The 15566-nt window shown below is 37.5% G+C and overlaps 1 protein-coding gene across 20 annotated transcripts in view; it reads left to right on the top strand.

The window, feature by feature from the left end:
* Window positions 1-15566, top strand: part of GPHN (gephyrin) — a 736147-nt gene that overhangs the window by 675884 nt on the left and 44697 nt on the right. For all 20 annotated transcript variants that reach the window (XM_050797033.1, XM_050797030.1, XM_050797026.1 and 17 more), the window contains one exon: window positions 259-380. In XM_050797033.1, the coding sequence (XP_050652990.1) occupies window positions 259-380 (122 nt within the window). The remainder of the gene's footprint in view (window positions 1-258; window positions 381-15566) is intronic.

Below are 15566 nucleotides of genomic sequence, written 5' to 3'. Positions count from 1 at the left end.
TATCTCCAGAGCATTATTATCAAATTGGAGCCCAACCTGGTAAACGTCTGAGTGTTTTCTGACTTCCATAGGAACATTTTCTCATCCTCCTATACTTTCAATATTTATTTAAAGATCCTTTGGGCATTCACCTTCAAAATGCCAGATACCATTGTAGGTGCTAGATATGTTAAACTCAGTTTAGTAGATTTTTTTTTCATTAGAAATATACAACATTATCCTAATAGAATAATTTGTGGTGGTTTTTTGGCTTTGTAGCTGCTAAATCCTGAAGATGACCTCTTACCAGGGAAGATTCGAGACAGCAATCGTTCAACTCTTCTAGCAACAATTCAGGAACATGGTTACCCCACAATCAACTTGGGTATTGTAGGAGACAAGTAAGTATTTGATGTTATTCTGAAAAGTTTGTATTTGTACAAATATGAGTTTTTGGAGTACTCAGTAGGTGGAGTTGCTGCTAAAGAGACAGAAATTTAATGTCATAATTTTCACTTATCTCATTCTTCAGAAGCCAAAAAATTATAGAGGTATCTATGTCCTTTAGAGATAAAGATTTCTTAGAATGTCTCTGAAAACAAGAGAAATACTTTACTTTCCTGTAGGTGTGTTAGGTTTCAAAGGATATTTTTGTGATAGTTTTGGTTTTATCCCAATGGAACCAACAGTGATGGCATTATTCTGATTCACATTTTTACTTTCTTCAAGAAAGACAAGAAAAACATAGGTAAGAAAAGAGAGATTGTCGAAATTAGCATACCTAATTCTTTGAAGTTTAAGTACAATTTTTTTCTAGAACTTCTATATTGATTTTTATATCTTTATGTAACCCGTTTCTCCAGGCTTTACCTACCTGAAAATACAAAGGGAAGCACATTGACTATAATTACTTAATTGTTAAGAGCCTGTTACCCCCATCTACTGAATTAACTCAGCCCTCTGCTAAGTTTTCTAAGTATTTCTGTGAATCTCCAGTTCTGTCTCATGTGTGATCAAAAGCAAGTCTACACTTTCTAAACATCCCAGCATCATGCAACACTGCTGCCTGGCTGTCTTTCAAAAGGCACTCTTTCCAGTTCACTAGAGCTACACCTGCTTTTAGTAATACTCAAATATCAACCCAATGGAGACAAGGCTCAGAGACAGACCTGAGTGATAAATACCCATGATGTATCTATCACGCATAATCCCCTTTCTCTTTTATCACTACCTCATCACTGAGTAGACCTCATTAAGCATGGATCCTTCCTCCCTTATGTTGAGTACTTTCCCAAAACTCAAATGTGCTTTTGAAGAGGTTCTGACCTACCATTCACAAGGTAGACTCTGACAAGGCATGCTATGAACTTTATCTTAGGCTCAAACTGGACACAGTCTAACCTAAGCTTGTCCAGGCCAGGCGCAGTGGCTCACGCCTGTAATCCCAGCACTTTGGAAGGCCAAGGCGGGTGGATCACTTGAGGCCAAGAGTTCGAGATCAGCCTAACATGAAGAAACCCCATCTCTACTAAAAAATGACAAAAATTGCCTGGGTGTGGTGGTGCACACCTGTAATCCCAGCTCCTCGGAAAGCTGAGGCATGAGAATCATTTGAGCCTGGGGGGCGGAGGTTGAAGTGAGCTGAGATCACAACACTGCACCCCAGCCTGGGAAACAGAGCGAGACTCTGTCTCAAAAAATAAATAAATAAACAAACTAAGCTTCTCTAACCCTTGGCCCATGGACCACGTACAACCCAGGACAGCTTTGAATGTAGCCCAACACAAATTCGTAAACTTTCTTAAAACATTATGAGTTTCTTTTGAGATTTTCTTTTCTTAGCTCCTTAGCTATCATTAGTGTATTTTATATGTGGCCCAAGACAATTCTTCTTCTTCTGATGTGGCCCAGGGAAGCCAAAAGATTGAACACCCCTGGTGTAAACCTTGGACACAAGCATCTTGCCAGTAACCTGAAAGGTAGTAGCTTTTATGTCATCTATCCTTTTGAAGTTCTCTTCTTTCCTCCTGATTTTTTTTTCTTTCTCTGAGAATACTGGAGTAGAAGCTGGTGTGTTTTCAAATGTCATTCTTTTAAAAATCATCACCATTTGTATTTACATGGATGTTTAGTTCTAAAGAAGTTTGGCCGGGAGTGGTGGTTCACGCTTATAATCTCAGCACTTTGGAAGGCCAAGGCAGGTGAATTACCTGAGATAAGGAGTTTGAGACCAGCCTGGCCAACATGGTGAAACCCCATCTCTACTAAAAATACAAAAATTAACTGGGTATAGTGGTGTGCACCTGTAATCCCAGCTACTAGGAAGCTAACACAGGAGAATCACTTGAACCCGGGAGGTGGAGGTTGCAGTGAGCTGAGATCGCACCATTGCACTCCAGCCTGGGCAACAAAGTGAGACGCCATCTCAAAAAAAGAAAGAAAGAAAAGAAAAGAAGGAAGGGAAGGAAAGAAAGAGAAAGAAAGAAAGAAGAAGTTTATCATTAAGTAGCAGGCAAGTTAGAGCCCATGCTAATAAAGCCAGTGTACAGGTTACCTAGCATCACCCTGCCCAGGACCCCTCGTCCTAGGAAGGGAAAGTAAAGCCGGTGTACAGGAAGGAAAGGGGGGAAAAAGCCAGTTATTTGAATTTGGGCCTTAGCAGTAACCTATCCTTTCAGGTACAAGTACCTAAAAACTATCCTATCCAGATACACCTTTTTCAAAGACCAAAACCAACTTCTGAGAAGAGAAGGGATAAATCCAAGAGTTTGAAAACACAAAGATAAGGCAAGCAGGCTTGAAACTTCATGAAACAAACACCAGATTCTTAGGGTTATTTCCCTCCTACCAATGGCTCTGGCTGTACCTCTAAGTACATTAATGAGCTCTAAGAAATATTATAAGGGAAAAGGGAGCTTTTAAATTGTTTTTACCCTAATTTGTTCTGGACTATAATTCTGTCCATTCTCCCTCTTACTGTTATACTTTTATACTTTTTAAAAAAGAGGTTATTTAATATACTATATATACTGCCATTATCTTGACGTACTCTAAAGGCCAAAACATCATTGAAAGGTCAACATGTTGGTATGCTGATATTTTTCTGGGATCCACACTGTTAATTTGTGGTGGACATTTCCTAATAATGGTGATATTGCATTTAACTCCAAAATATACTCTGAAAACAGAATAAAGAACAACAAAACTATAACAGGTTAAGGCAATTCAATGAATGTACAAATCTCTAGTGTATACCCTTTTCTTGAATAGTAATACCTTATATCAAACTGAGAACAATTTAAAAAAAAAAAAAACTGATGCAAATCTAGGCTTTCTTAGTCTTAGAGTGCTATATTGAAGGGGTCCAGAGTGAATGGTGTAGAATGCAGAGGTGGGATGTGGGAGGAAATAATTTATAATTGTTCTAATGGAAATCTGTGCTGGGAGTTTAGCAAAGAAAACAAGATATTTAATCTGCAGCCTATTGATATTCTGTGAAGGCTGCCCTCCTTCATTCTTCTCCTTCCTATTTAGCCATTTGCTAAGGAAAGCAAATATTGTTACACAGAAGCATCTGAGTAAAGCTCTCCAGGGAAACAAGCAGAGTCATGGGAGAAACTGTACCCTAGGTTTAAAGCAGGGAGAGAAATAGCTCAAGAATGTCAATAAGGGCCAGGTGCAGTGGCTCACGCCTATAATCCCAGCACTTTGGGAGCCCAAGGCGGGCAGATCACCTGAGATCAAGAGTAGAGTTGGAGACCAGCCTGGCCAACATGGCGAACCCCCGTCTCTACTAAAAATATAAAAATTAGCTAGGCGTGGTGGTGCATGCCTATAATCCCAGCTACTTGGGAGGCTGAGGTAGGGGAATTGCTTGAACCTGGGAGGCAGAGGTTGCAGTGAGCCAAGATCGCACCACTGCACTCCAGCCTGGGTGACAGAACGAGACTCTGTCTCAAAAAAAAAAAGGTCAATAAGCACAGAACCTTATTCAACTATGACAGATAAGGGTAGAGAGTGACAGCTCTATTTGTGTCATTAAAAAAGGTTTGAGTCTGGTTTTTAAATTCTATATGATTCTATTTCTCAGCTCTTATTCTTATCCCCTGTCATAATTTTGACAATCAATGTAAATTGAAGGTAAGACTTTGTAACTCTTTGAAGTGAGTTGGACTAAATGGCCTTTGCTTACTATACCTTTTATTTAAAAAGAGGTTAATTTGCAGCCGGGCACGGTGGCTGACGCCTGTAATCCCAGCACTTTGGGAGGCCGAGGCGGGCGGATCACAAGGTCAGGAGATCGAGACCATCCTGGCTAACACGGTGAAACCCCGTCTCTACTAAAAATACAAAAAGTTAGCCAGGCATGGTGGTGGGCGCTGGTAGTCCCAGCTACTCGGGAGGCTGAGGCAGGAGAATGGCGTGAACCCGGTGGGGCGGAGCTTTGCAGTGAGCCGAGATCGCACCACTGTACTCCAGCCTGGGCGACAGAGCAAGACTCTGCCTCAAAAAAAAAAAAGAAAAAAAAGAGGTTAATTTAATAGTACTATGAAGATTACTGGAGGGATGCTTCAAATACCTGAGAATTAACAACTGTATTTGAAAATCATTCATTTATAAATATTATGTATATATTAAAATACATTTCTTGTTTTCTCACACTGTTTGGCACATAGTACTGTTGGAGTTCCTATAGTCTTTTTCTTTAAAGAGACACATTTTGAAACCCAGAGATGTTAAGTAACTTGCCCGGCATCATACTACTAGTTAGTGACAGAGATAAAAATGGAATCTAAATTTCCTGAGATTGACAATCCATACTTCTCTACCTGAGATTGACAATCCATACTTCTCTACTATCATTATAAAGACAAGATATTGTATACCTGTGTACTACTGTGGCCTGGATTGGTCAGAGTTTTATAAATCTCTAGTTTCAAGCTAGAAATTAAAGAATGAGTAGGATTTAGATAGGAAAAGAGAGTGTGTTAATCCAAGTAGGAAACAATGCGCAAAAGTAGAGAAGTAGAAACAAATACGGTCTAGAGAATTAGAAATGAACAAGAGGTTCAGGTAGAAGGATAAGACAGGTAAATTGAGTAGAAACTTGAGCCAGATTTTGAAAGGCTTTGCAATTTAGGCAGAACTACCCAATTCAGTTAAATTTGAAGTTTGGGTATTTTTTTATTTGGGTTTTTGGGGGTTTTTTTTGTTTGTTTTCTTTGCAGAATTGACATAAAAAACTATTATTTTAAAAAGATCAGTTGACCTAGATTTATCATATAAGCTAATGATAGAAGAGGAAAAAAAAAAATAAGCTGATGATGGAGACTGGAAATAAGGAGAACAATACAGTTTGTTTACTCATTGTTTATTCAGTCACCAGGAAGTATTGATTGTGTACCGGTGAATCATCTGGAGATCTTATTGAAAATTTGATTATACTTTAAGAAATCTGGGGTGGGCTGAGATTTTGCATCTCTAACAAGCTCCGAAATTATGCCAAACTGCAGGTCTGTGGATCACAGGAAGTATCAAGAATATAGTAAGATCAGTCATGCATCTGCTATGAATTTTAAGCCAAAGGCTATTGAAGATACAAAATTGAAACAGATATTGATCTTGCTTTTGAAGAATTACAAATTCCTAGCAGTAAAAATATTTTAGAAGGTTCCAGAACTTAAACTCAAATTTGGAACTATAACTAAGAAGACAGAGATTAAATAAAGAGAAATAGTGAAGATTATTATGTAGAAGAGAGCAGTATCACAGTTGAATTATCTTTGTCTGGATTACAAAGCCTCAAAATGGTATGTGTAGGTAAACACAAAATGCCTGGAAAAGCAAGCTGTTAGGCCTCTTTACCACAATTTTATATTCCTGTATAGCAACATATTATTTCATATCTTCATTCTCCGTTCAAAATCTATTATTTCTTGGCTTTTATAGCTCTTTTTACTATGCTCATTCCCCTAAATTTAGGTCTCCCTGTGGCTTACCCTTGGCTTTCTGTCCTTTTCATTCTGTGTGCTAATGACTGACTACCAAATCTAATATCCCCAGCCCAAATATGAAACTAGTAAAGCCTAGATATTCTGAATTGGCACAAATTTATGTGAGTTTATATACTTTTAAACACAACCCTATTTCTACTTTTTTTTTTTTTTTTTTTTTTGAGACGGAGTCTCACTCTGCCACCCAGGCTGGAGTACAGTGGCGCAATCTGGCTCACTGCAACATCCGCCTCCTGGGTTCAAGTGATTCTCCTGTCTCAGCCTCCTGAGTAGCTGAGACTACAGGCACCCACCACCACATCTGGCCCCTGTTTCTACTTTTTTCCCAAGATATATTTTATTTGAAAAAGCAAGTTGCAGAATGAGTTTAATTTTATCTCACATTAAATAGCAACTGAACAAACATGTATTTATAAATATGGTATATGCATTGGAAGAAATTTATATGTAGAAATACCCTATACACCCAACTGTTATTTCTAGTAGTAAGAGTTTGCATATGGGGCAGAAGTTAGAGAATTAAAAGTGATGGTGAGGGCCAGGCTCAGTGGCTTACGCCTCTAATCCCAGCACTTTGGGAGGCCAAGGCGGGCAGATCACAAGGTCAGGAGTTCGAGATCAGCCTGGCCAATATGGTGAAACCCCGTCTCTACTAAAAATACAAAAATTAGCCAGGCATGGTGGTGGGCGCTTCTAATTATTTTTTAGAGATGGAGTTTCACTGTTGTTGCCCAAGCTGGAGTGCAATGACACGATCTCAGCTCACTGAAACTTGCACCTCACGGGTTCAAGCAATTCCCCTGCCTCAGCCTCCCGAGTAGCTGGGATTACAGGCATGCACCACCACACCCAGCTAATTTCGTATTTTTAGTAAAGATGGGGTTTCTCCATGTTGGTCAGGCTGGTCTCAAAACTTCCAACCTCAGGTGATCTACCTGCCTCGGCCTCCCAAAGTGCTGAGATTACAGGTGTGAGCCACCATGCCCAGCCACTTGTACTTTTTTTAATATTTCTGAAATACTTGAATATTTTTACCTTGAGGATATATACTGCATTTCTTTTATAATGAAAGAAACTCCTAAAAATTCCGCTTATGCATCATTAAAAATTTGGTGGACCAGTATTGACAAGTGTAATCAAAGTTTACAAAACAGACAAAAGAGGCAAGTAGCTCATCTAAGTAATCTGAATCTAAGTAAGAGCTATTAATACTATTAAGTGTATAATGCCATAAACATAGTGATAAGTAGGCAAATGAAAACAGAAGCCAAAGTCTTGCTGCATTTTAAGTAAAATCATAATATTTTGAAATACAACAAAAGTTTAAATCAAAACTTTTTAATCAAAACATACTTAAATGCAAAATCTTAATGTCTATATTGACTTTGAATTGTGTTTCTCATACTATTTTGCAATTGCTCAAATAATAAGACTTGAAAATTTAGCCATAGTATATATTTGTAGAACTTGACAGATAACTAATATAATGGAAACCTTGGCCTACCTACATTTTGTTTTCTATAAGCATAAAAAGTATTTCATAGCTGTGTTTTGTTTTCCAGAACCCATGGTAATAAACTGTTCATAGTAGATATTTTCCCCAATAGATGATAGGTTGGCAGCATCATTGAATAAAAAGAAAGAAGGAAGGAGGGAAGCAAGGAAAGGAGGGAAAAAGTATTTCATAGCTGTGTTTTGTTTTCCAGAACCCATGGTGATAAACTGTTCATAGTAGATATTTTCTCCAATAGATGATAAGTTGGCAGCATCATTGAATAAAAAGAAAGAAGGAAGGAGGGAAGCAAGGAAGGGAGGGAAGGAGGAAGGGAGTGTTGGCAGCATCATCGAATAAAAAGAAAGAAAGAAGGAAGGGAGGGAGGGAGGGAGGGAGGAAGTCTTTAATGTTACCCTTGACAAAATATCAACTATTTTACCTCATCTAGACTTCTACAAAATAATAATGTAATATATTGGCTTTGAATTTTCAACCTCTCATTATAAATTCTTTTTCCTCATTTTCATGTTTTTCCTTCTTCTCTTGATGTCACAGTGCCTTTCTATTCTTTCCATTCTTTTCACTCAAATGCATTCTTCATCTATTTACACATTTTCAACTTTGTAAATTTTAGATGCAGGGGCTAATGTGCAGGTTTTTTACATGGGTATATTGGGTGATGCTGAGGTTTTGAGAACCAATGATAACATCACACAGGTAGTGAGCATAGTACCCAATAGTTAGGTTTTAGGCCCCTTATCCCCCTCCCTCCTTCCCTCCTCTAGTAGTTCCCAGTGTCTATTGTTGCCATCATTATGTTCAAGAGTACCCAGTGTTTAGCTCCCACTTATAAGTAAGAACATGTGGTATTTGGTTTTCTGTTCCTGCATTAATTCACTCAGGGTAATGGCCTGCAGCTGTATCCGTGTTGCTGCAAAGGACATGATTTCATTCTTTTCCATGGCTGTGTACTATTCCATGGTGTATATGCACCACATTTTCTTTATCCAGTCCACCACTGAAGAGCATTCTTTGTCTCTGCTGTTGTGAATAATGCTGCAGTGAACATAAGAGTGCATGTGTCTTTTTAGTAGGATGATTTGTTTTCTTCTGGATATATAACCAGTGACGAGATTGCTGGGTTGAATGGTAGTTCTCAGTTCTTTGAGAAATCTCCAAACCTCTTTCCACAGTGGCTGAACCAATCTACACTTCCACCAACAGTGTGTAAGTGTTCTCTTTTCTCTGCAGCCTCACCAAGATCTATTATTTATTTATTTTTAATAATAGCCATTTGGACTGGTGTGAGCTGGTGTCATTGTGGTTTTGATTTGTATTTCTCTGTGATTAGGAATATGTTAAATGATCATATCCCTAATCATATGTTCATATGTTTGTTGGCTGTTTGTATGTCCTTTTGAGAAGTGTCTGTTCCGGTTTTTTGCCTATTTTTTAATGAATCTGCCTTAAATATGGGACAGCAGATGTCCTAGTTTTCTTCTCCCCAAGACTGGTTCAATAACCTGTTAGCCTCCTTTAGTCCTCCTAGACAGCGTGAGCTACTGTAGGGGAAGAGTTGAAGACCGAGAAATGTAGATAGGTAAACAAGTACTGAATGCTGTATGTGCTAGCCAAGCAGCTGTGGCCAGAACTTACTTACTAAGATATTGGTCATTTGAGCACATATATTCTTCTCTGTTACTGCTTTTTTTTTTTTTCTTTTTTTCTCAGTTTCCTGATAAATTTGCTTTGAGAAGTTGTTGTCTTGTATGGCTTAAACAGGGTGGAAAAAGGATTTGTGAGGATTGGGCCAGAGTTGTTTTCTTTCCCACCAGATAAGCTCCATGAATACTAGGATAAAGTGTATGTTGGTAAATACTATATCCACAGCACTTAGTAGGGATACATTAAACAGCCCTGCCATCTTTTCCTATACCATTCTGTCTTTCCATGAAACCTAGAAACTTTACATTATACAGCAGTCCAAAAGAATATTACAGGGCCCCTTCAAAGTAAGTCCAAAAGCCTCGGCCATAGGAGCAGGCCAGAAAGTATGGTACTAACAGTAGAGTTGCATTCCTAAGACACATCCCCCAAAAATGTACAGTGTAAAGCTTTGTGGCTGGGTGGTTCATTTTATATTTCTGAAGAAAAGCATCTCAGGAGAAATTCCAAATAGATTTAGCAGGCTTTTAATTTAAAATATTGAGGAGCAGCTCTCTCAGGCTTGAAAAGGTCTTACAAATTTATTTCTTGAATATAACAAGCGGTAATCATTATCCAAATAGGTAGAATCCACTTGGGGAAATTTTTTTAAATAAATTTCAGCATTAATTGAGTTTATATAATTCCTCAAACTGATTTTAACTATTGAATAAGAATTCAACCTTATGACACCTCAGCAATATAGCTTCTGAACTGCCAACTTGGACTTTCTAGCCTTTCAAGGCCTAAGGAAGGGCTGGGAAATTCCCATCATTAAAAAGACTTCCCCCTTCTGGAAAACTGCCATCACAGAAGCCTGCCCCACTCAGATCCTTGGCTTACTTGACTATGTCATAGATTGGTGTTTTGTATCTGAACTGCCTCCTCTTGCTGCTGCGAATTTGTGAAGCTACCTCTTTATATTAAAGCAAGAAGCAGAAGAAGGACAGGTACTGAGATAGAAAACTGGGTTCTTATAAAACTGGCATATTTAGCAGAAATCATCAAGATAGACTTAACAGCACAGTGATTATTTGGGCAAAGCCCAGTGCCTTACAACTTCCAATTTGTGAACCAAACATATCCTAATTTTTCATTGCTTACCTAATGTTCTTAAAGTAGGAGTTTTCTAATCATCAATGATAATTTAGATCTGAATTTAATTGGTTCTTGTCATTGTTATAAACTGTCTGCTTTCCTTATGGCATGAACTTCCTTTTCTGCTTAAAATGCAAAGTTTTCATTTTTGAGTCAACATAATAGATTTCTTTTTTTTTTTTTCTTTTACTCCTGGCAAGCTGGGATATATTTATTTTCTGATCATTTTTCAGCAGAGGTTTCTCATTTTCTATTGGTTAACAAAGAACATTCTTTCTACCTTAACAAACGTGTTTAATGACGAGAGATTCTTTCCAATCTCAGTGACAGACTTTTTATGTAGCTGTTAGAGTTGCCCTCCTTTATCTTTAAGCATTGCTATTGCTATTGACGTTTCTGTTTCTTCTATGAATAACCTCTAGGTATTACTGTAGCTTTAGACATTGTTTTCCTACCCCAAACTCATAAAAAGTAATGTCTTCCAGAAAGCCTGTCCTAATTATCTCAATCCAGTCCTGATCATTCTATCCCATTCACCCTTTTTATCATTTCTTCATATTACATATAAATATATGATATATATTTTTCATTTTAATTAATGTATTTGAATTCAACAGATGATATTAATGTCATTGGTTATTTCACTCATTTTTCTAACATTTTTCACTGATGAGTTTTCTGCACTAGCTTATAAATTTAAAGGCAAGAACCATGCTTTCTTCTTTCTTTACATGACTCCATGGTCCCAGAACACCCAGTGAGACTGGAAAAGAATGAAATGATGGCTATATGTGTAGTATGTAGTTTGATTCCATACGTGAAGTAGACACCCAGAAAAGATTTGTAGTTAATGAATTTATCTTTGACCTCTGAAGAAACTATGATATGATTAATAGATGTCCTCAGCTATTTTTTGTTACTTTGGTATGATTAACTGCCAACATTCTTTAATCTATACATCCTAGAACTTTTTCTCTGTGTCATCTTCACTCATCTTAAAATCATGCAGCTTGCAGTTGGTGTAACAGATGAAACAGGAAACTAATTAGCAGCTGTTGTCCATCTGTGTGTTTATATTAAATATTTTTAAATAGAAATGTATTTGCATTCTGAATACTCTTTCTGAAATTCATAAATCCTGAACTTGGGTAAATGCTATAAAATTCAAAACCAAGACAGAGCCTTTACCATGTATCTTCATGATAAAGGAAAAATAATTTTATGCCAGAATCAGGATTATAGTAATTTGAGGCAGATGTAAATTTTAAAAAGCAAAAAAGTCTTAACCTTTTTAAGTTCCTTTGGAATTGAGCCCCCAAAGCAATCAGATTGAAATCTGAAAAGATACAGTGTTCAAAAGATGTCATACCCTCTGAATATATTCTTTCTTCACAGAAACTGATGAGTACCTCCAGTTTTGAGAAAGCTACATTCATTCTCTGACAGATTTATTTTGAAACATGCTTCTCCTTTCTCTTTTTCTACCTTTCTATTAGGTATGTGGTTCTTTGACATGTGATCAAGTTAGAACTCTACAGAGAGTGCTATTAATATTGGTAGCCATCTTCCAAGTAGAAGATGAATGTCATGGCTTTAGGAAGAAAAGATACTGTTATTCATTTCACTCAAGTCAAATAGGCAAATGTTTCTTATGTTGAAAAATGAAGCCGGGCGCGGTGGCTCAAGCCTGTAATCCCAGCACTTTGGGAGGCCGAGACGGGCGGATCATGAGGTCAGGAGATCGAGACCATCCTGGCTAATACGGTGAAACCCCGTCTCTACTAAAAAATACAAAAAAAAAAAAAACTAGCTGGGCGAGGTGGCGGGCGCCTGTAGTCCCAGCTACTCGGGAGGCTGAGGCAGGAGAATGGCATAAACCCGGGAGGCAGAGCTTGCAGTGAGCTGAGATCTGGCCACTGCACTCCAGCCTGGGTGACAGAGCAAGACTCCGTCTCAAAAAAAAAAAAAAGAAAAAGAAAAATGAAAGGGAGAAGAGTATTATCTACAAGACCAATATCAAATTGCAACGCTCAGGTCGGTGTTTCCCTCTATGCTTTCAGTTTATATGTGAAAAGAAAATAGTAATTGTGTTTATGTAACTTTCAGTATTTAGTATTTCAGTATTTCAGTATTTTCAGTATATTCAGTATTACAGTATTTCAGTATTTCAGAATCATAGTATCTTATTCTGATATTAGCTAGTCCAAACTTTCACCCAGTGGAGGTGTTGAGGAAAATCTGAAACAACGTAGCCATTAGGTTTTTGTTTGAATTCTTTTAGTGAGAAAGATCTCTACTGCCCCATGAGGTAGCATGTTCTATTGTTCGATGGCTGTTATGTTAAAGTAAGGATGTTTTCCCATTACACTGAGCCAGTCTTTCTTCCTGTTTCTTTCATCTGTTAGCCCTAATTCTGCCCTTCAAGCAATGCCAAATAAGTTGGCTTCCTCTTTTACGTGATATTTGAATACACAATTGTTTCACCTTAATCCCTTCTCAAAGTACTATTTATGATTATATGTTTAGCAGTATCTTTTATTTCACCCCCAGACAATATTATTAGCCTATGATATCATTATAATTGAGTAACTAAACAGTATTTACTCCCAAAGCTACTGTGGATAGATTGACTTGAAATCAGGTTCAGCTCATTTACTGAGTGCCTACAATGTGCAGGAATTTGGTGGGGCAATCAGGAAGCCTGGATGAAATGAGACCCTGTTTTGTGAGAGAGTTGTATACTGCTGTGTCATCTTTAAAAGTTTCTTTTATCACAATTTGTTGCCTCTCTTTATCCTTTTAAGTTTTTTTAACATCAAATCCCGTTTTGACATTAATATTACTACTCCCGCTTTTTTGCTTATTTACATTTGCCTGGTGACTTTTTGCCCTACCTGTTATTTTCTTTCTTTCTTTCTTTCTTTCTTTCTTTCTTTCTTTCTTCTTTTCTTTTTCTCTCTTTTCCTTTTTTCTCTTTCCTTTCTTTCTTCTTTAATTTTTCTTTTCTTTCTCTTTCTTTTTTCCTCTTTATCTTTCCTTTCTCTCTCTTTCTTTCTTTTTTTTTTTTTTTTTTTTTTTTTTTGACAAAGTCTTACTCTGTCACCCAGGCTGGACTGCAATACTGCAATGGTATAATCTCAGCTCCCTGCAACCTCCACCTCCTGGGTTCAAGTGATCCTCCTGCATCAGCGTCCTGAGTAACTAGGATTACAAGCACCTGCCACCATGCTCAGCTAATTTTTATATTTTTGGTAGAGACAGGATTTCACCATGTTGGGCAGGCTGGTCTCAAACTCCTGACTTCAAGCGATCCACCTGCCTCAGCTTCCCAACGTGCTGGGATTTCAGATGTGAGACACTACACCCGGCTATATTTTATATAAAAGAGTGTGTATGTTTGTGTGTTTCACTACTGTTTCCTCTCCTCCAACTTCCCCTGCCTTGAAGCCTATGTTCTGAATCATTTTTCATTTACAGTCATTTTTCCAGAACATTACTTGGTGATTTGTCATCTGAATCTTTGCATTTTAACAAGTATCATTCTTCCATTTTGATTGGTGAATGACTGGATGTAGGATTTGAGGGTTGTATGCCTTGAAGAGATATGTTGGTGTTAATTTACTATTTGCTAGTTTTTGGTATTGTAGGTAAGAAGTCCAAAGCCAATATTACTTTTTCCTTTTTTAGTAACCCAATCTTCCTATTTAATATTTGGCAGCTTGTAAGCTTTTCTGTTTACCTTTGAAATTCCAAAATTGTACCAGGACATATTTAGGTTTATGTTTTTGTTTTGCTTTTTTTCTTTTTTTCTTTTTTTTTCTTTTTCTTTTTAATCAATCTTGCCTGGAACTTAGTGAACCTGTTCAATTTCCAAGTCTAACTCTTCTCAAATAAATGAAACTTTCCTCTTTTCCCCTTCTATCTCTTCCTTTATGTCCTTATGGAATTCCTATTGGTAATATGTCAGTCTCTTGCTCTGTCTTCTTATTTTCTGCATGATTTCTATCTTTTGTACTTTTACACAGTCCTTGGAGATATTTCTGCCACTTGATCTTCCAAGCAACTAATTGAATTTTTGACAAGGACTGTACTTACCTTCATCTACTAAATCTTAAAATTTGAAAATCACATATTTTGTTCCAGAACACAGTTTTAATGTCATAATTGAATCTGTATTAGTGTTTTAATTACTTATTATTGTTATTAAAATTATCTGTTGCCCCAGAAGTTTTATTTCTCGAGGGGATATCCTAAATATTATGCTCATTCTTCCACTCTCCAGTTGGTTGTTCCTTAGGTTGCTGGTATTTTCCTCTCCCTACTGAAAGTTCTATTCACCCTAAGGGTTCTGCAAGCTGCTAGGGTACTTTGGGCCTGGTGAGAATGGAGTTACAGTGGAAAAGAGGATCATGAGTGGCAAAAGGAAGAGAGGTGTCAATTCCTGAATTAACAAAGTACTAAATGTCAAGCTGCTAGTATTCTATTAAAGTACAAAAAATAAACAGTCCAAGCCTCTGTGCTTCCTGGACAGTTTTGTTGTGAAGGCTGGACTTTCCCAGCCTTTAAAGGCTAGGGCAGTCTTAATATGTTTTAAAGTAGAATCCAGACTTCTGGGTCAACCTAAAAAAAATTATAGCTTTGCCCTTGATCTGGATCCCAACCAACCAAAAATTCTTAGAATCAGTGAATGTTAAAGATGAAAAAGACATGCTCCAAATGTCCTTATTTTATAGATAAGGAGAATAATACCCCCTTCCCCCAGAAAATGATACTAGTTTTTCAGGATCATCTAAGTAGTTAGCAGTAGAGCTAAAACAGGATTCTAGACTTTGTGACACTCAGGCCTTCAATTAATGGCTTTATCTTCTATTGCCTAGTACATACATTCTTAGCATTAAAGCAATTGTCTTGTAGAATGCTTTCATGTAATATTGGTACTGTAAGAGAACAATGGTTAGGTACTTAATAATTCAAATGAAAATGAATGGGAAGTGTTAGTAAATCAACATTCATGTTAGTATTAGAATTATTTTTGGCTAGGCGCAGTGGCTCATGCCTGTAATCCCAGCACTTTGGGAGGCCAGGAATTCAAGACCAGCCTGGCCAACATGGCGAAACTCTACTAAAATTACAAAAATTTGCCAAGCATGGTGGCACACACTTGTAATCCCAGCTACTTGGGTGACTGAGGCACAGGAATCACTTAAAGCTGGGAGGCGGAGGTTGCAGTGAGCAGAGATAGCGCCATGCACTCCAGCCTGAGTGACAGAGTGAGA

This window comes from Macaca thibetana, chromosome 7 (assembly GCF_024542745.1).
Source record: "Macaca thibetana thibetana isolate TM-01 chromosome 7, ASM2454274v1, whole genome shotgun sequence".
In the NCBI taxonomy this organism is placed as follows: domain Eukaryota; kingdom Metazoa; phylum Chordata; class Mammalia; order Primates; family Cercopithecidae; genus Macaca; species Macaca thibetana.
The sequence above is the reverse complement of the archived record's forward strand: the minus strand, read 5'-3'. Positions and strand labels throughout refer to the sequence as shown.